This window comes from Hyposmocoma kahamanoa, unplaced genomic scaffold (genome assembly GCF_003589595.1).
Source record: "Hyposmocoma kahamanoa isolate Upper Pololo Valley unplaced genomic scaffold, ASM358959v1 64, whole genome shotgun sequence".
NCBI lineage: Eukaryota > Metazoa > Arthropoda > Insecta > Lepidoptera > Cosmopterigidae > Hyposmocoma > Hyposmocoma kahamanoa.
Window position 1 is genome coordinate 2990625 of NW_020653852.1, and position 19568 is coordinate 3010192.

The window sequence follows — 19568 nt, forward strand, 5'->3', positions numbered from 1 at the left end:
ACCACGAAAAAAATGTCCCAAGTCAACCTATTCGAAATTTAAATTGTTATGTCATCGCAGTATCGCGCTGTCCGTAGAACAAATGAAGACTAAAGCGGAGTGTCGCGCTCTGTATTTGATTTTAGCGCCTTACAAGTGCGGACACTTTTTAGCGCGGACCCGACGTCCATATAATTGTAAGTCAATGGCTCTACCGCTAAATATATCGAACATACTTCAAACCGAAGCAATACCAAAGCGTAACTGTAACTCGTTTCACAAACTGCACATTTATTGAGTGACGTATTGAAATCAAATATGGTCGAAGAATTACTATTGCTAATAAATAGTTTCAGAAATCATTATTGGTATTCGTAACCTGCTATTTCTCACCTCTACCAGACACAGATACAACAAACGCAATAGCGCGGGAAAATAACATGGCGCCACCGTCTATTCCACTTTCACTTGATTTTTTTTAAATTTTTTTTTATTAAGGCTTTGGCAAGGCCGTCAGCCTAAACATGAAGTTTAAATATGTTTCTGTAAATATGGCCGCCACAAAAAGGATAGGCAATTTGATGCGGCGTGCTTGGATTGACTCGGGATTCCTTAAAACGGGCCGATACGGGTATTTTAGTTCGAGATTCGTATAATTTCGCGTTTTAATCTTCGATTAAGGCACAATAGCACTATCCTATTCCACTATAAACTAGATTTCACAAAATAATTGAAAGTGAAAATAAAAACGACACTTTTCCCTCCAAAAGGTCCAGAGCGAATCCTTTCACTTGAAGTAATTTAAAAAATTAGATACTTTTACTCGCTAGGGAATAGAGGAAGCATTTTACTCTAGATACGTGGAGTTAAATTGAGTCAACAATGACGTACTTTCAGAGAATGAGAAGTGAAAAAAATAAAACGTTTTTGCGCCCTGGTAAAACAATGTATTATTTAATGTTAAGCATATTTGTTATTATTACCAGTCCGTAAAAAAATAAGCTTAAAGCCAGCGGTACAAGAAACAAAATGATGGCAAATTGTTTCTTTTTTTTTGAGAGAAAAATTTACTTACTTCACAACCAAAAGGAGTAGAATGCACCTCAACTGCTGTTCCTCGGCCTGGTGGCGGCCTCACCAGATCGAACAGCTCTGATAACGGTCGTAGAGTCTTTAGGCCTGAAATGAGAAGAGATATCTTTTAAAAACTACTGTACTCAGACATAGAAAATCAGCAATAATTTTTCTCAAAATAGAATAATTTATTTCAATCAATGTTACAATTTAAAATGCGATGTCAAAGAATAATATCGTACTCTCAATTATAAAGTGACGTAATTCAAAAACTAACATTTTTGGGAAACAGACAAAATAAATTACTAACTAATAGATTAATTAATAATAAACATTGACTTACAAATAAATGGACGACGGGTCTAATACAAAAACCACGAAAAAAATGTCCCAAGTCAACCTATTTAAACGTAGTGACATGTAAAGGAATATGAAAAAGCTAAAACGTTGAATTTAAATTGTAATGTCAGTACTGTCTAATTTTGCTTGCTTCGCTGTCAGTCGAGCAAACGAAGACTAAAGCGTGAATGACGCTCTGTATACGATTTTAACGCCCTATAAGTTCGGACACTTTCTAGCGCGGACCCGACGTCCATATACTTGTAAGTCAATGATAATAAATTAATCACTTTAAGTTTAATAACCTGTGTGCAACGTCTATATATCTATTGGTAAGTATAAGTTTATGGCATGTATTTAAATGATCATTTTAAATTTGTAAAAGCTGCAGGGAAAAAACTAAACGGTCCCCTTTTGTAATAATACAATATATTATTTATATTATTTTAATCTGTTCTGAGCTAATGTTTGACATATATAAATTAACTTTTATAGTTTCACGTTGAAAACTAAGACAAATGAGCATTAAAAAATCTGAAACCATGACTCAATAAAGATTTTTATTGTCATTATTATCCATTTATTACACGAAAACAAATTAGGTGCAGACATTTTTTTTTATTTTCCTCCCTACTGCTCTACTTCTACTAAATATCTCATACAATAAATCTCTTTTGTTATACACTTAATGTATGCTGGCACAAAATGTTTTTTTTTTTTATAAAATCTCTGGTATTTGGCAATTGTGTCAAATATTGAAATCAATTATTTTTGGAACGGGGAACAAATACAATTTTCCAATAACTAAGCTCTCATTTCAAAATGTTACATTACTTTAGAATAGTTTAGGGAAAACTATAATCATGGCAAAGAAAAGTAAGTTTAACGAAGAAACGTCATTGTGCGAATGCGATACAAAAAAGTCACGAGGGTACGCAAGATACTACGACGCTCCAGATGGATGCGATATACCTACCAAGGTTAGTGACGACATAAAGGATATCCCAAAATTCACGCAAGAAGTAATTTTGATAAAAACACAGGTTTATAATAAAAAATTGTAATTGTTTTATTGAGCCATGAAGTACATGGGACAGGGTTATGAGTGGTAAAGCATAACGGGTAAATGGCCATGGCTTTTTTTGCATAACATTTTCGCTCAATTTCCACTTCAAGGCGTGGATGGTCGTGGGTTTGGTACCATAAACCTTCGATTTCAAAAAACCTCAAGGAAAAATGGATGATATGAAGTTTTAACAAGACGGTGCCACGTGGACATACAGCACGAGTAATAATGCTATTACTCCACGAGTCATTTCTTGGTCGTGTAATTTCCCGTTTTGGTAATCAGAATTGGCCGCCCAGATCATGACTTTTTTGTTTGTGGTATTCTGAAATCGAAGGTTTATGCCAACAAGCCAACGATCACGCACCGCCTTGGAGAAGGAAATTGAGCGCTGTGTTATCTTGATTCAGACACAGTTATGCAAAACGGTCATCGAAAATTTCACGAAAAGAGTAAATATGCCAGCAAATCCGGGTACGCCATTTACTCGACATGCTTCAACATACATAACCCTATAATGTGTATTTCATGGATCAATAAAAAAAAACAATTTTTAATTATAAACCTGTGTTTTCTATTATAATTACTTCTTGCGTGAATTTTGGGACACCCTTTACAAACGTCTAAATGCTCCCAAGACCCCGGTACCAATAAGGCCCGACACCCATTTTCTTTTACTTTATTTTATAGCCCCGCACTAGGTAGAGCTTTGTGTCGCGGGAGCTATGGACACATAGACAACCACAAATTACACCCAAGCTCACGAGAGAAACAAATGTAGGCCATACAAATATTTCTCCCGGCCCGGGAATCGAACCTGACTCGACCTCTTGCCTGGCAGGCAAGAGGTCGAGGCAGTTAAATGAAGGGCCGTCATGGCAAGGAATGCTTCTGAATCCCTGTGTGCAAGCGCTATGACGGCAGCGGTATCCTTAGGGTGCATTCCCATTATATCGTGACGACAGATAGTCGTGCAGTTTAAAGTGTCGTGGCTTATATATTTAAATGAAGTTGTTCACATACAGTACGACACGATTAACTGTCGTTCACGACTCTTTTGCCGTTAAGACGACAGACGGTCAAGACAATGGGAAAAGCTAGAACGACAGTCGTCTGACGATAAATAAAACGTCACGATAAAAACGTGACGACAGATAGTCGCAGCTACTATTGTCGTCACGTCTTATTGATCGTTGTCTGCACGTGTTCTGCTCTATACTCTCCCCGTCTCCCGCGCCCTCGGCAAAACGATTCTGTCGTGCAAACGACAAGGCGGCTGCCGATAAATAAAACTAGAGATGGGCCGACTAGTCGCCGACTAGTCGGTAAAGCCGACTAGTCGGCCATTTTTGTAGTCGGCGACTAGTCGGTGACTAATCGGCTAAAACCGCCGACTAGTCGGCCCACTTCTCACTCATGTTAATTTTATATGCTTAAAAAAATTGAGAGGGTGATTGAAATAAAATTGTTATTTTACTCTTGTTATTTTTTTTATTATAAGAATCAGTCTCACAGTTTCAGTTTACAATAGAATCTAATAGTGGGTTAGAAAATTAAAAAAGAAAGTCTTCCTTTGGTTGAGGCATCAGTAGTGAATGTTTGTACTTAATATGATTAGTCATGCTCGTAGTATTTGCCTTTTTCCCCTGACCACCACGAGAAATAACTGCTTGACACTGATTGCACTTCACTTTACTGCTTCCTTCTCCCTCTAATTCATCAAAAAAAATCCAAATGCGTGATTTCTTTTTCGACATAACGCAAACTATCTCAATTAGTTACTTTCACTATTCATTAAATTATTTGCACTCTGTTAGCTTCGTAATTCAACGTAATATAATTTTAATTAATTAAAAACCAATATATCGCCGTTTACAAATAAATGAATGCCGCAGAATGAACGACGTAATGTCAACAAAAACATGTCCTGACAGGTCCGCGTGGGCGCCGGCCGCAGCGCCTATGCTACGAACCTAGAGCGCGCTTACGAATATTTCCGACGTCACCCGAATTCTACCGAAATTAATGATCGGCCTAGCCTAGTCTAGCCTAGACTAGTCGGCCGACTAGTCGGCCATTTTGCTGCCGACTAGTCGGCTAGTCGGCTAGTCGGCCAAAGTCATAGTCGGCCCATCTCTAAATAAAACCGATAAATTGTCGTCACGATCTAATAGGTATAGCTAAACACGACAGTCGATCAACGATAAAAAAACGTCCACGGCACAGTCACGACAGGCCGTCGTGATATGGGAACGGGCTAAAAGCGACAGTCAGCCAATATAAATAAAATCATCCAATAAATAGAACGCGCCCTTGGGCATTCCGAAACATACTGTCGCGATATTGTCTATATTAATAGTTAAGTGATAATTTTTTGGAGCTACTCGTACAACTATTGTCATTGGAATGTAGTGAGTAACTTTTGATAACGTGTTGTGATGAATTGTATTACAAATCGTGTTCTGAACCACAGCCTTCAAAATGAATTTGTTAAAAGATTAAATTTGTGTATCCAAGAAAGCCGATTTCGAGCAACTTATTAGTTAGATTACCATTTTTTTCGTTTTATTAAAATACGTTTAAGATACGTTAAGATTTCATGGTTTTTTTTTTCATTTAATTAACCAATTTTGTTGATAGATTTCATTCTTATAATTAACCCTATCGATCGATGCAATAAAAGTGCAGGGTGCATTTTTTTCAGATTAAAGCGGGTTCGATTCCCGCGTGTTGCTAGAAATTTTCGAAAATCTATGAATTCAGTTTTATTTCTTTTAAAAAATAAAGGAATGTTTCCTTTAAGTAAAAATTTCTATCTCCAGTATTTAGAGTACTTTCCCTCCAGGTGGCATTACAAATTTCCACCCTGTATTTACGAAATTACAAATTTCGAAATTTTTCCCCATGTTTAAAAACCAGCACAAATGATAATCCGTGCTCAAAGTAAAGCTCAAGTAAAATCGAATGCGGCTGAGGCTCTGCTGCCCGTTTCGGGTTCGCCGCACGCTGCGGGGTCCGAACCCGCATGATGCGAATGAAGCTTTATACTTGGCATTATCTCTTGATTTGATCGTATTAAGTACTTGACAGTAAATGTTTCGGATGAAGAACAAGAGTAGACTCCCTGGTACAAAAGCTCACTCTTATCACGTTTCAAATCGGGATAATAACTTTGTGAAAATCACCCATACGATTGACGATCAAATACAGTGGGCGGTCAACAGTACAAGCGAGCTGCTTTGCTTCCCAGGGCGAAATCTTTCCCAAGGAGCTATAATATGAAAAACAGCTTTTTGTGACAAAGTTTAAGGTTAATAACATAAAAAATACTCTTAAGATGTTGGTCGAGCTTAGGCGAGTGAAGGCCAATACCAACTTGTAGACAGCTTATTTACCTTGTCTTCACTCGATGTCGCTCGCGTAGCTAGACGAGTGAAGGCGAGCGCCACCGTGTATAGGGCTCATTAGATAAGATATTAAAGAATTCTATCCAGTTATAATGGTATAATTTTACTTTGCAAAGTTAAATACTACATATTTTCTTTCTTTTCATTGATAACCGAAACACCGTATTACAAACAGCTGTATTGTTACTAAATAATTCCAGATGATGGTGGCCAGTCGCTATGGCGCTGTGGCGGGCCTCATCTTTTCCTCGTTCGACATCTTGATGTATTCTCACGCCCATGGTTTTCCGAGAATGATGGGGCGGTAAGTATCATTCACTTTCTTATTCCTCAATTGCACGATTTAATTCCGCCTTCCCGTTTACATCACCGGGGGACTAGACTTATGCTTGGGTTCCACCCCTATGTTGTGGACATTTCAAGGCGTCACACGGAGCGTTATAGCGAATAGCTATGGGGTGAAATTCTCTGCTGGCTTTTGAATTCCCTACAGATTTATTCTTTTTTTTATAATAAGTGACGGGACGAACAGTCGTGCGCCTGATGGTAAGTTACACGCCTGTCTATAACAGTTGCAGTACCACTCAAACACTGCCACTGCGATCGTCATCCTGAGACATAAGTTGACAAGTCCCATGTGGAAGTAATTTCACCAGTATTTCGTCTGTAATTTATTCCCTGAACGCTATAACTTGGGCATTTTCAAGCAAAAATGAATTGGCATTATTCGGTGTGCATGCTCCATCGTCGGCCTCTTCGTCTGTGAGATGCATGTCAAATGAGCACAAACATTGTGTAAAAAAAGTTTGTCCCCTAATAAAGAAGAATAGAATTTGATGTTCTGAGGGAAGTCTGCGAACCCCAGATTAGAAAACGCTGTTAAAGGTAACCACACCACACCAAAACCCATCCGATGTTCTAGGTACATGTATCACACGATTCCTATTACTCTGATGGGGGCTACGTTCGCAGCCGTCTCCAACGCAGCCCACATAATGCGCGATAAAGACGATGTCCTCAACTACTTTCTTGGTCAGTCCATTAGTTTGTTTTATTTAAAGTTTACGCATCCGTAGCAGATAAGAGCCGAATGTTCTGCATATTAATGCAGTTTGTGGAGGTATTTATTATATGTAGATATACCTATAGGGCTATCCGGACCAGGGGGTAATTCAGTACCTTAAGATAACTCAGTTGTCGACCGGTCGGTTCGATTTGATATCGTACGATTTATTTTCATTTTTATTCACAACACCCGAATGGAACGTTAAACTGTCGTATTCGAAACCGCTGATATTCGCAACAACCCTACTCCGGATTCAGTATAATAATGCGTTCTGGGTGCTGATGGGGCTGCCTCGCTTCTGTAGCGCGTCAGGGATGTTCGGAGAAGCAAGTGTTGTGGCCTAGCCTTAGCGATAGGATAAGGAAAGGCTCGGTCCCATTGACTTACAAATAAATGGATGACGGGTCTAATACAAAAACCACGAAAAAAATGTCCCAAGTCAACCTATTCGAAATTTAAATTGTAATGTCATCGCAGTATCGCGCTGTCAGTAGAACAAATGAAGACTAAAGCGGAGTTTGGCGCTCTGTATACGATTTTAGCGCCTTACAAGTGCGGACACTTTTTAGCGCGGACCCGACGTCCATACATACATCAAAAAAAGTTTGCGATCACTTCGAAAAACTGAAATCTTTTTTGTTACTGTAGATTATGTTATGATTTTTTCTTCTTTTTAGATTCTTTATTTAAAAATAAATTAGAACATAAAACAATGACCCCGTTCAATTGTTTTTTCATATAAAAAGGCTTTCAGTCCTAGCTTACGCTCATTCAGAAATCTGATTTAGTCAATTATAAGCGATTCAAGATATTTTTCGCGGAAAGTTTGATTGAAAAAATGCCAAGAGGATTATCAGAGGTATTACGAGCTAGAATAGTAACTTTGAGGGAAGAAGGATACACCACGAGAGTAATAGCACGCAGACTTGCTATATACCAATCCTGTGTCGTGGCTACGTTGCAGAGGTATCACGGAATGGGGAATTTAGCTGACCGACCCCGCAGCGTTCGCCCAACTGTTTTGACAGCTGCCCAAAAGCGCTATATTAGATTGCTGGCAGCCCGTGATCCAACAATCAACGCCACTAAAATAAAAGCAGAAGTCAGGGCCGCCTCTGCGCTTGAAGTTAGCACGCAGACCGTTCGCAATTGCTTGCACCAGCCTGGATTACGAGCACGGAGGTCTTGGCGAGCTCCGCTCAATTCCCGGCAACGTCAACAACGAAGATTGCAGTGGGCTAGACTTCGGCAAAATGAAGAAGGTGAGGACGAAAACATTTGGCAAAACTGTCTCTTCGTTGACGAATCCCGAATCAGCACTCATCCAGATAACCGACGTGTCCGTGTCTGGAGAAGACCAGGCGACCGTGAAAGACAAAGAACTGCCATTGGAACAGTTCAGCAAGGCGGAAAATCGGTGTCCTTTTGGGGTGGCATTATGATTGGAGCTAGAACGCCTTTGATCCCGTATCGGGGCTTCATGACAGCAGACATGTACAAAGCAGTTGCTATTGATGATATCGTCAGACCATTCCGAGTAAACCATGGGCACCAATTTGTACTGGTCGATGATAATGCGCCCGCACATCGAGCTCAACGAGTCAATGCTGCTCTTCAATAATACGATATCACACGATTAGACTGGCCTGCCGGCTCGCCCGACTTAAACCCAATAGAGCACGCGTGGGATGCTCTTAAACGAGCAGTATGGAACCGTGAGCCACGACCCCAGACAGTTCCAGAGCTCAGGGAAGCCGCTATTGAAGAATGGGATAGGTTACCCCAGGAAATGCTGGATAACTTGATCCTCAGCATGCCCAGGAGGATCTTCGCATGTATTCGAGCCAGGGGAGGAGTTATTTTATATTGAATTCACACCTTTTAATAATAAATTGTTGTTTAAGTTTAATTAAACAGTCTTTTTCTTTCTATGAAATTTCTATCACTATTACATTATGATTAATGGCTCAATTTTTTTAAATAAATAATAAAAAATAGTTTTATATTTTAATTTCAAACAGGGTATTCCAATTTAAAGAAAGCATACAACATAGATTTTTTCTTGATAAAGTTAAATTTAAAGAATTATAGGAGCTTATGCTATTGATCGCAAACTTTGTTTGATGTGTGTATAATTGTAAGTCAATGCTCGGTCCACATAATTTGTTTAAAAATAGAAGTGAAAAGCCCAAAAGGGCCTTTGGGAAGTTTATGAAGGTGATGATTTGTGTACACTTCCTTTCGTTTCGAGAATTGTGATGAGAGTGACGACGGAACGAGTCAACGCAAGAATAGTGAAGGAAAAAGGACATTTAAAAGCAAATGGCCAGGTACCAGTAAAGAGTTGGCCACTATCGTGACGCATTCGTTGCTTATTCTTTTTTCAAAATACAGACACTCTTTTTGTATATTACGGTCAAAGACCTTAAATAAAAAAAAATCACTTAACAAGGGCATAATGGCGGGAGAAAAGAGATTTTTTTTTAAATGAGCAACAGCTTCTTTTTGAACAGATTCTTTCTAACGTTTAATGTCTCTTTGTTACAAATATAATAAGTGCATTTCCTACGTACATTACAATTAAAAATGGGTGGTGGTATTATTCCATACTTAGGTAGATTACTTTTCAGCCGCACCTCGCATAGGAGTCAATTACTGGAAATAAATTACTAGTATTTAGATTATTGTTTAACGCCTAACAAGTTACAAATTTTAAGCCTAACATTTCGTTGTCTTAATAGCCGGATGTAAAAGAAAAACACGCATTTAACATTAATTGTTTTTGCCAATCAGGTGGACTTGCATGCGGGCCAATCGTTGCTGCATATGTGGGTTCGATGCACGGGTTAGTGGTCGGTGGCTTAGCGCTGGGTGCGATAGGCGTAGTCAAAAAGACTGCCGTTGACAACGACGTCACGTTGATACCCGACATTGTACCACACATGGGTAGTGTAAACAGTTGGAGGCATGATTACACGTTGATGGCTGATCCTAAGCCCGGTAAGTGATATGTCCTCATCGAATATATAACCAGAAATAGAGACGAAATGTCATTTAATTTGTTTGAAAACTATTCTACCGTATCATTACAGTGACAACTGCGCTTCAATTGGCCAGCCCGAATTCGCAACAATTGACGGGTTTAACTTGAGCTTTGCTATAATGTACGAAAATTAAAAAATTACATTTTTAATTACCGATGAAATGTAATTCCGTTTGTTCAATAATTAGATGTTTTGCTGTTTTCCCCACACCACCGAAAAAAGCGCCCCATAGTTAGAGATATTAACCTTTATTACGTGCACACAGGTCAATTGTTGGCGCTGTACTATTTCAACTTTCTTATTTGTGATTTCAGTGCAAACGAGAGTTTTATTTTTAAAAGTGATATAAGGCCCATTTGCCTTATGAGTTGCCAGGGATGGATGTCCCTTATTTCGTCTCTATTTCTAGTTATATACTCGATATATGTAATTTACTGATGATGGCGTGCACAGTCGCCTGTGCGTTTTTTTACGACACCAAGTGATAAAACGAAAAGTCGCGCGCCTGGTTTTAAGCGACACGCCTGTCCATAACAGTTGCAGTAACTTAGAGCTTTAAATCGCAAAGATCTGAAGGGCACTGCTAGTGCGCCCGTCACCATGAGACATAAGTTGATAAAACCCATGTGCCTATTATTTCACCAGCAACCTTACTCTTCGAAACCGAAAGGCAGTAATGTTCACATTACACATTCACATTAGATGGAATGACGTGCCTGTGTTGAATCATACCGTTCGTCGTCGCCCAATGTTTTTTTCGCTCTTATGGTGCGGACAGAAAATAATTATGGCCAGCTCAAGTCGATTTAGCATTAAAAAGTGTAGGGCCTCCCTTACTTACGGAGTTTACTTTTTACTTACGAACGCACACTCAACATAGCCAAGCACTAGGCAAACCTTGTATCGCGGGTGCCATGGACACACACATAGACAAAAATTACACCCAAACTCACGAAAGAAATAAATGTAGGCCTTACAAAAATTTCTCTCGGCCCGGGAATCGAACCCGGAACCTCGGCGTGGCAGACCGCCACGGTAACCGTTCGGCCAGGCGGTTAAGGCGATGAGGTGCCCAAAATCCGTTAAATATGGTGTTTTTGTGTAAGTTTTTAGGCGATAACATAGCGTTATTAACATGTCGTTAGGCCTGATCTCAAAGATGATAATGATATGGAAAGGGAGCGGAGAGCTTTGTCAGTAAGAGCGAATATGCTGGTTCACAGGTTTGCTCGATGCTCTGCTGAAGTTAAGGTAACTCTTTTCAAAGCCTATTGTACATCTTTTTACGCGGGCAGCCTATGGAATAGGCACACGCAAAAGTCGTACATTGCTCTCCGCACCCAATACAACAATGCTTTTAGGATGCTGTTGCGTCTGCCGAAGTTCTGTAGCGCTTCTTCCATGTTTGCTGAGGCGCGGATGGATTCTTTCGCAGCAATCATAAGAAAGAAATCAGCTTCTCTGCTGAACAGACTTCGCAACAGTAGCAACAGCATTCTCAAAATGATTGCTGATAGAGTGGAGGGGCCTCTAATGAGGCACCTCATAAATTGTACTAGATCTAAGTTAGAAATAATTTACTAACATAGTTTATAAGTCTGTTACTAATACAAAGTGGGCCTTGTTGTCTTTAATAAACGATATTATATTATAGCACGTGGAACTTTGAAAATAGTACATCCTCTAACACGTATCTTGACGTGTAGCTTGAAAATCCTAGAATATGCTTATTGTCATAGGTAATACAAAAACTGGATTACAGTGAGACTCTGGTGGTTATTTTTTGACATATTTTTCTCGGGCAAATCAAACTTGCTTACTACCAAATTTGGTGTGGTTATTTAAATGGTACTTATCTTGATCCTGACACTTTACTTGTTTTAAATAAAAGACAAATAACAAATTTAGGAGTAAAAAGTAACTTTCACCTACTAAAGTACGAGCTACATATTTGCTTACAAATTATGGACAGGCACTTAACAGAGTGAAAAAATATCATACACAAAAAATATGTAAATAAGTAAATATAATGCACCAATTCGTTGAAATCAAAACAAAATATTTAAAAAAAGTCAAATTTAGCCATTAGGTGAGAATAAAAAAAAATATTTTTGGTTGATTTAGAACCTAAAACACAAAGTATTCAAAACAAAAATGAAATTATTGCTTGCGTCCTTGATTATTTAGTAAAACTGCAACGTTGAAAACTTCTGCTGCGTAGCTTGCATAACATCCAGTTCTTATATGCTTTCATATTTTTTGGTTTGATAGCATGTATGTATTTTATGTACAACGCCATCTGTTACCGGCAATCAATATTATGTTAAATCAAGCGGAAGGTCCAACTACCACACTCTTACCGCATCGGGGCGTATGGCGCCACCTTATTGGAGAAATTATAGTAGGCGCGTTATCGCTCAAGGTTATCGACGCAAGGTCATCGACGCTTGTCAGCGTCTTAAATAGGCGGAGTATAATTGTATCTCTTGTGATTATTGTATTTACAGTAGTACTACAAGTATGTTTGCAAAGCCTCTTCGAGTTGCAGTTTTTTTTAACTCCATTTATTTAGGACCTTTGGTCATTATTGAATGTCGCACACGAAACCAAATATTGTCGTAACTCAAAATTGTGAAATTGAGAGGTCACGATTTGAAAATTAAAAGAAATACTGATTGGAACCAATATATTCAATGGAAACAATATATATAGATGGAAAATCAGTATTATTTGTAAACAAAAACATTCATTTTGTTCGCAATAGGGTCATTGGTTTGCATTAATATTAGACATAACTGGTTGATGACTGTACCACCTCAGTCAACCGTGAAAGGTTTGTTTGAAAAAACAAATATACGCGATTTAAATCCCGAAAAATAGTTTCATTTCCTATGTATAACAGTCGCGAAAACCTAAAAACTCGATATATAAAAAACCACATATGTGGTTGTAGATCTCGTTTCGGTGATCCCAGATTGTTAATAACTCAATTTGGCTATAAATGTCCGTTACGATAGTTATGATAAGAAAGGGCAGTATTACGATTCTTACATCTTATTATTCTTCTAATATACTTTTAAATTAGAATGGGTTTAATGCGAGTGATAGAAGAGTTAAGTTATATGCCAGGATCGTATCAGGTGGCGGTCTATGGATACGCAGGCAAAATATCGTAATAGACCAGAGATGTTTTCTGGTTTAGGTATTAGTTTATTATCTTTTGATTCACTTTTTTTTAATAAACATTCACACATATATTTAGGTAGGCAAAGGTTTCGCCGTAGAGCCTCTTCATACAAATTCTATCGTTCCTTGTATTTATGGAAAAGGCGACAAGCGCATGTTCTTTAATTGTTTCACTTAGTAATGACATAAGTTTGTTTTTTGTGTTTCACAGAAGTACCTATAAAACCACCGTCAAAAAACATGACAAAGAACATTATGCCGGGTTCACGAGTTTTTCACGTTTTTCGCTTGCTTGCGTGACTCGCTACGCGCATACACGAAGATCTGTCTTGAGCGCGCAGGTAGAACTATTCACGAGTCGCTCGCTCGTGCCGACCGCATGCTTTGCGTAGGATTTCTTTGCGTCGCGTAAGTTTGATATCTAGCAAGCTTGATTTTCCCACGCAAGCAACAAGGAACATTTGCGGAGGAGAGCACCACTGGCCAATCATAGAGCAACAGCGTCCACGCGTCCAATAAAACCAAAACAAAGACAAGGCGCCACGCATTCGCGCGAGTTTCTCCGCAACGCAAAGCGGAAGACTCGAACGCCTTTGCGCGGAAGGCAGATTCTACGCCGCCGTGTACCCAGCAAACGCAAGCAAGCGAATAACGCAAGTCGAAGACTCGTGAACCCGGCATTACATTTAAAAATTTCACAATACGAAATGGTAGCGGACCAGGGACAATCGGTCATTCATTCGCGGGTTAGTGGTTCGAAAGCGAATCAGTTTTAACTAGGTCATGGTACGAAATTTAACAATTCATTTTAGAGGAAATGAAACTATTTTTCCGGATTTAAATCGCGTATATTTGTTTTTTCAAACAAACCGACGTTTCGGGCCCTTTACAGATCCCATGGTCACGGTTGACTGAGGTGGTACAGTCTTCAACCAGTTATGTCTAATATTGATGCAAACCACCCAATTTTTTCACTATAGTTACAATAGTTATTAATTAAATAAATTGTTTGAAAAAACAAATATATGCGATTTAAATTCGGAAAAATAGTTTCATTTCCTATGTGTAACAATCGCGAAAACCTAAGAACTCGATAAATTCATTTTAGAATCCTAAATTTAAATGTTTCGTTAAAGACTCGTCTTAGTAAAGTTCATGGTAAGGCCCCAGAGCATAATTCAGTGGAAAACGTGACTACGGTTCTTGTAATATTTAAAATACGTCGCAATCAAAGTATCATGACATGTGTCAAAAGGAAGCAATTACTTACTTACTTCGCCCAGGGAAGTATTGCCCACATACCTATTTCTGTTACCAAGCAGTAAATTAAGCATTACTGTGTTCCGGTTTTGAATGGTAAGGGTGCTTGTTAGTTTTATGTCTCAAGATGATGGGAGCAGTGGCTGTCTATCAGATCTTTGCGATTGAAGGTCTGAGTGCCACTGCAGTTTTATTTTCTTAAACCAAAATTTATGGAGCTTCACCGCTTCAATAGCGATGCAGTCTCTAATCGTCTACATATACGCACGCGCGCGATTTTAAGCAAGCGACACTTGGGATTTATAGGCGATTGCATCGATTCAATCGCGTGTGTGTATCGATGCAGCCACGCGTTTGCATCGATGCAAACGCTTATAAATCGCAAGTGTAGCGATGCATTTCTAAATGGTAATGTCACTTCGTAATATTTTGTACAGTATCTTGGCTTCGTTCGACGAAGGAACGGTCAGTATAATGTTACACCACCGTGTCTGTCGTATGTTGGCCACACTCCCAACTGTCTCCCGAGTCTCTCGGTGCGACTACATTCCATCAAAATGTGGTAAACGTCTTCTATTGCTACAATATGGAGTTGGCGTAATGCCCATCAAAAAGATAAACTTCTCTGAAGGAATGTGCCCAGAGCGCGACCTCAGAGCCGTCACAATACTAAGTCTATTCAGCATACAGTTATCAATCCACGAAACTTCCAGTGGCTCAGGTTCATTGACTTACAATTATATGGACGTCGGGTCCGCGCTAAAAAGTGTCCGCACTTGTAAGGCGCTAAAATCGTATACAGAACGCGACACTCCGCTTTAGTCTTCATTTGTTCTACTGACAGCGCGATACTGCGATGACATTACAATTTAAATTTCGAATAGGTTGACTTGGGACATTTTTTTCGTGGTTTTTGTATTAGACCCGTCGTCCATTTATTTGTAAGTCAATGCTCAGGTTGTATTGTTTTGAACCAAGTACTTTTTTCTTTAGATGTCTCAACAAAATATTTTTTCCACAGCTGGTGGCAACCTGTGTAATAGACCAAGGCACAGCAGTTGTTATGGAGAGGCGTGTCGCTTACCAGACACACGAATTATTCATCCCGTCACTTTTTAGCAGGTCCAATGTAACAAATATAATTTATTTGCGTTTGTTTCAGACGTCCTCAAGGCGTGTCAGCTCTCTGGGAGGACAAGCACGATTGGTCGACCTTGAAATTAGTTGTATTAAGAATTTGAGTATCATTAGATTGCGTTGTACTATATTAATGTCCACGATTGACTGATAAATTTGATCTTATCATCATCATATAAGCCGGAAGACGTACACGGCTGAACATAGGCTTGCCTAAAATATTGCTAGACTAGCCGGTCGGAAGCGACGTGTATCCATCGGTTAGACACTGAACGCCTTCCGGTTCGTGGTTTCCATTTGAGAACCTGTCTGTCCCAACGGCCGTCCTCACTGCCACTTTAACTTGCTAATTCCTTGGCTATGCCCATTGACTTACAAATGGACGACGGGTCTAATACAAAAACCACGAAAAAAATGTCCCAGGTCAACCTATTTAAACGTAGTGACATGTAAAGGAATATGAAAAAGCTAAAACGTTGAATTTAAGTTGTAATGTCATCGCAGCACTGTCTAATTTTGCTTGCTTCGCTGTCAGTCGAACAAACTAAAGACTAAAGCGTGAATGACGCTCTGTATGCGATTTTAACGCCCTATAAGTTCGGACACTTTTTAGCGCGGACCCGACGTCCATATAATTGTAAGTCAGTGGCTATGCCGGTAACTTTCGTTCTTCTACGGATCTTCTCATTTCTTGATTCGATCATCATCTAGGGCACAACAAACCATAGTGGAATTTGGGCTCTCGTATTATGTACCGCGTAAAGACTGCACAGGATCCTGGTGTAAAAAAATATGCTTTCTCAGAACCTCATTAGAAATTTATCGTAGAAATTCACCATTAATTCTTTTTCTTGTTCTTGAAGCGACTATTTAGCTTAGGTACTAGTATCATACCCATATTACCTCTAGTGTGACATGACGAAAAATACCACTACACGTGTTTCCCACTATTGTACACAACGAACCTACGCTGCTGACATACCGCTTCAGCATCATCCACTCGCAAGTCTTTTTCCTATACGCCCGTTTATTCTTTGTACTTCTGACCTGGGACAAGGTTAACCTTAGCGTACTTATCTTGACTAGATAAGGGTGTCCTCAAAAAAGGCCAGAACGAAACGACGTGTACATAATTTTTATTATCTTGAATTACGTTACTGTACAGCGCTATCTGATTATATTAAAGATACTTGTGAATTATCATTGTTATTTCAATTCATAGATTATATATTACGAAATATAACAGTATCGCTTTTTATACTACTGTGGCCGAACGGTTGCCATGTTGACTGTCACGCGGAGGTCCCGGGTTCGATTCCTCGGCCGGCTAATATAAAAAATAAATATTTGTATGGCCTACATTTTGGTTGTCTACCTATGTGTGTCCATGGCACCCGCGGTTCAGGGTTTCCCCCAGGGCTATGAGTGTGTGCGTTATTATTTATTTAACTTGGCTAACTTGGCTTAGCTCACGTAGCCGGGGCATCTATTCATATTTTGGTTCGCACCGCGAACTAAGCTAACCGGGCTAACTAAACTAACCCAACGATCCCGGTAAGCTATGTAAAATTATGTGTCGCCCTTCTGTCGCCCTTGCCCACGTACGTATACACAGTGTAGCATGTCACTACTTACTGCGTATGTTCTTAGCCTAAATTTACATGCAACTACGTGAGCTAAGGTAAGATAGCTTAGCTTCATTCGCGGTGTGGCCTGCGCTATCTACATATCTATAGTCTGCCTTTTTTTAAGATAAAATGGCAGTTCATTGCGCAAAAGTGTTGCAAGCAGCCAGTGATTGCAGGCGATAAATAATTCTATCGATTATCGTCTAAATGTTCTAAGTCAATTAATTAAAAATACAAAGATGCGACACATTGTACAAAGCTTTTAATTTAATGCGTATACATAATCAAATTCGTCTGTGCTTGTTAAAACGTATATGAATAAAGACTGGTCTCAATACCAGTAGGCTAACTGCCAAAATAAGAATGAAGAAGGCAATAACGCCTAAATAAATAAAATTTCATTTTCAATTTCATTTCATTTCGTTCAGACATTAAGGTATACTTTTAACTTCTTTCACAATCCATCGATAAAACAGTCGACAACAACTACGTGACTATTTACAATTTTATGAAAACTGGCAACCTTACAAATGTCCTTTACCAAATCTCTTTAATTCGCCCATGCCCAGAGTCCGTCTCTGCCAGAGACGTGAAGGCGTATCACTGGCGGAGGGCTTAGCCCGGATGCCCGCCGTACCCGGTCTTACCGGGGAGCCCGTAGTCTCCCTGGAACTCACTATCTCTCGGGTCGGTAGATAGGGACGTTGATTGGGGGACAGAAGTATTGGTTTGATATTTATGAATGCATACCTCGATCATCGCTCTCTAAGTCGACAAGCACGAAGACGGATAACAGCGACTTGCCAAGCTGTGTCTGCTTCTCTACGTCACCGTCGCGGTGTCCTATCGTCCAGCTGTACAGGATGTCGTCCACGCACCGGTCCAGGATCGGGCATTGCCATACGTGACATATTCTGGAAATTTACAACAAATCGAGTTCTTAGATTTATGCGATCGTTAGACTTTGCAAATCAAAACATTTTTCGGGTCTAAATAGCGTATATAGGTACTTGTTTTTTAAACAAACCAATTTACGGACATAAACAAGTAATACTTACTCGACCACACGAAGAGACAATGTCAAGTATGAAGCTTTATTCGCATCATGCGTCTTTTCATTTTTTTTAATAAAATGTAAGTGCGCATTTGATTTCCATTTCACCTGATGGAAATTGACGATGAGGTTGATGATGGAGCATGCACATCTAATAATGCCTATTCACTCTCGCCTAGAAAAGGCTAAAGTTATAACATTCTGGGAACAAGTTTAAAGACAAGATTTCTTTCTACTCTATAGCCGTTCGCCATATAAATGTGGAAGCGTAACCCTTATAGAAAAAGTAAAAAAAATTGACAATTAGGACTAGGAATATATAGGTAAGACAATTGCTAAAAGTAAATGTTATTTTTTTCCAGACACATTAATGGTAGTCTGCTGAACTTCTGATTTCTATTATTGTATTTTCGTTATCGCTCTTCTCACTAGTACTTATTTTCGCGACCAAAATACAAAAAAGACGAAGAAACAAAAGAAAGAACTTTTGTATTTTGGTCGCGAAAATAAGTGCTAGTGTGTAGAGGAAAAACAATAACATTTTCTTTTAGAAATTGTCCTAACAAGTCAAATATTAGTTTTCACATTAATATTTTTTTAATTTTTCTATATACATCTTCCTCTTTTTAGTCTTTTATTATTTCCTCACATTGTTTGAGAAAAATACTACACATGCCTCGGCGGGAACGGGGATTGCTTGCCTCGTATTAATTAATACAAGGCCTCGCTGGCGCTAGTCCTTGTAACTCATACTTGTCCAGTAATCCCTTACTTCCCGGCCTCTGCAATAATGTAATAAATACTTACCTGCCAGTCAAAACTCTAATCTGATAGCTGCTATGTTCAAAATCTGCATCACTGTCCATGCTTCTATCTCTGCTCAGTCTTTCCACACTATCGTACAAGCTTTGGGACTTAGAATTTGCTTTTTCACATGTCACGTGTATTTCTGGTAGGTTTGCGTAGAATTCTTCATTCAATATAGATTTTCCTTTAGCGTTTTGTATGGCGCGAACTTGTTTTAGAGGGGAAAGTATGGAGCCGTGAGTGAGAACCCAACGCTTCGAAAATTTTATGCCTGAAGCTGCCACTGTGAGGATGTTCGCCAATTCGCCGTCTTCGGAGTAGTTGTAGGACACCATGACGCCTTCAACCGCCATCTTGATTGCTGTAAAAAGAAGTTTCTTTTAAATAAGGATTTTTTCGCGTCTAAGAGTAAGATTTTGATCTTTGAACTAAACAAAACAAATCCATATATAGAGTGATCCTCATATGTAATTTCTATGTAATTTTTCAGGACGAAAATAAAAATGTGGAGAAAAATGTAG

General features: G+C 39.1%; 2 protein-coding genes across 2 annotated transcripts in view; one reads left to right on the top strand and one right to left on the bottom strand.

Moving 5' to 3' along the window:
* Positions 1-19403, bottom strand: part of LOC113230641 (peroxisomal leader peptide-processing protease) — a 30015-nt gene extending 10612 nt beyond the window's left edge. The window contains exons 1-3 of the mRNA XM_026464644.1: positions 19048-19403; positions 17937-18100; positions 1055-1158 (exon numbers count right to left, since the gene is read on the bottom strand). Of these exons, the coding sequence (XP_026320429.1) occupies positions 1055-1158; positions 17937-18100; positions 19048-19400 (621 nt within the window). The 5' untranslated portion in view covers positions 19401-19403. The remainder of the gene's footprint in view (positions 1-1054; positions 1159-17936; positions 18101-19047) is intronic.
* LOC113230642 (NADH dehydrogenase [ubiquinone] 1 alpha subcomplex subunit 11-like) lies at positions 2241-16034 on the top strand. Its single transcript, XM_026464645.1, has 5 exons — positions 2241-2372; positions 6066-6169; positions 6788-6897; positions 9725-9931; positions 15584-16034. Exons 1-5 carry the CDS (start codon positions 2256-2258, stop codon positions 15637-15639), a joined length of 594 nt encoding a protein of 197 aa, XP_026320430.1. The 5' UTR covers positions 2241-2255; the 3' UTR covers positions 15640-16034.
* Positions 19404-19568: the final 165 nt, after the last annotated feature.

Bases quoted from the DNA above. Each gene is read 5' to 3' on its own strand.
- LOC113230642 (XM_026464645.1), top strand. From the start codon at position 2,256: ATGGCAAAGAAAAGTAAGTTTAACGAAGAAACGTCATTGTGCGAATGC. The intron at 2,373-6,065 runs GTTAGTGACGAC...AAATAATTCCAG, and splicing joins GATGCGATATACCTACCAAG to ATGATGGTGGCCAGTCGCTA. The intron at 6,170-6,787 runs GTAAGTATCATT...CCGATGTTCTAG, and splicing joins TTTCCGAGAATGATGGGGCG to GTACATGTATCACACGATTC.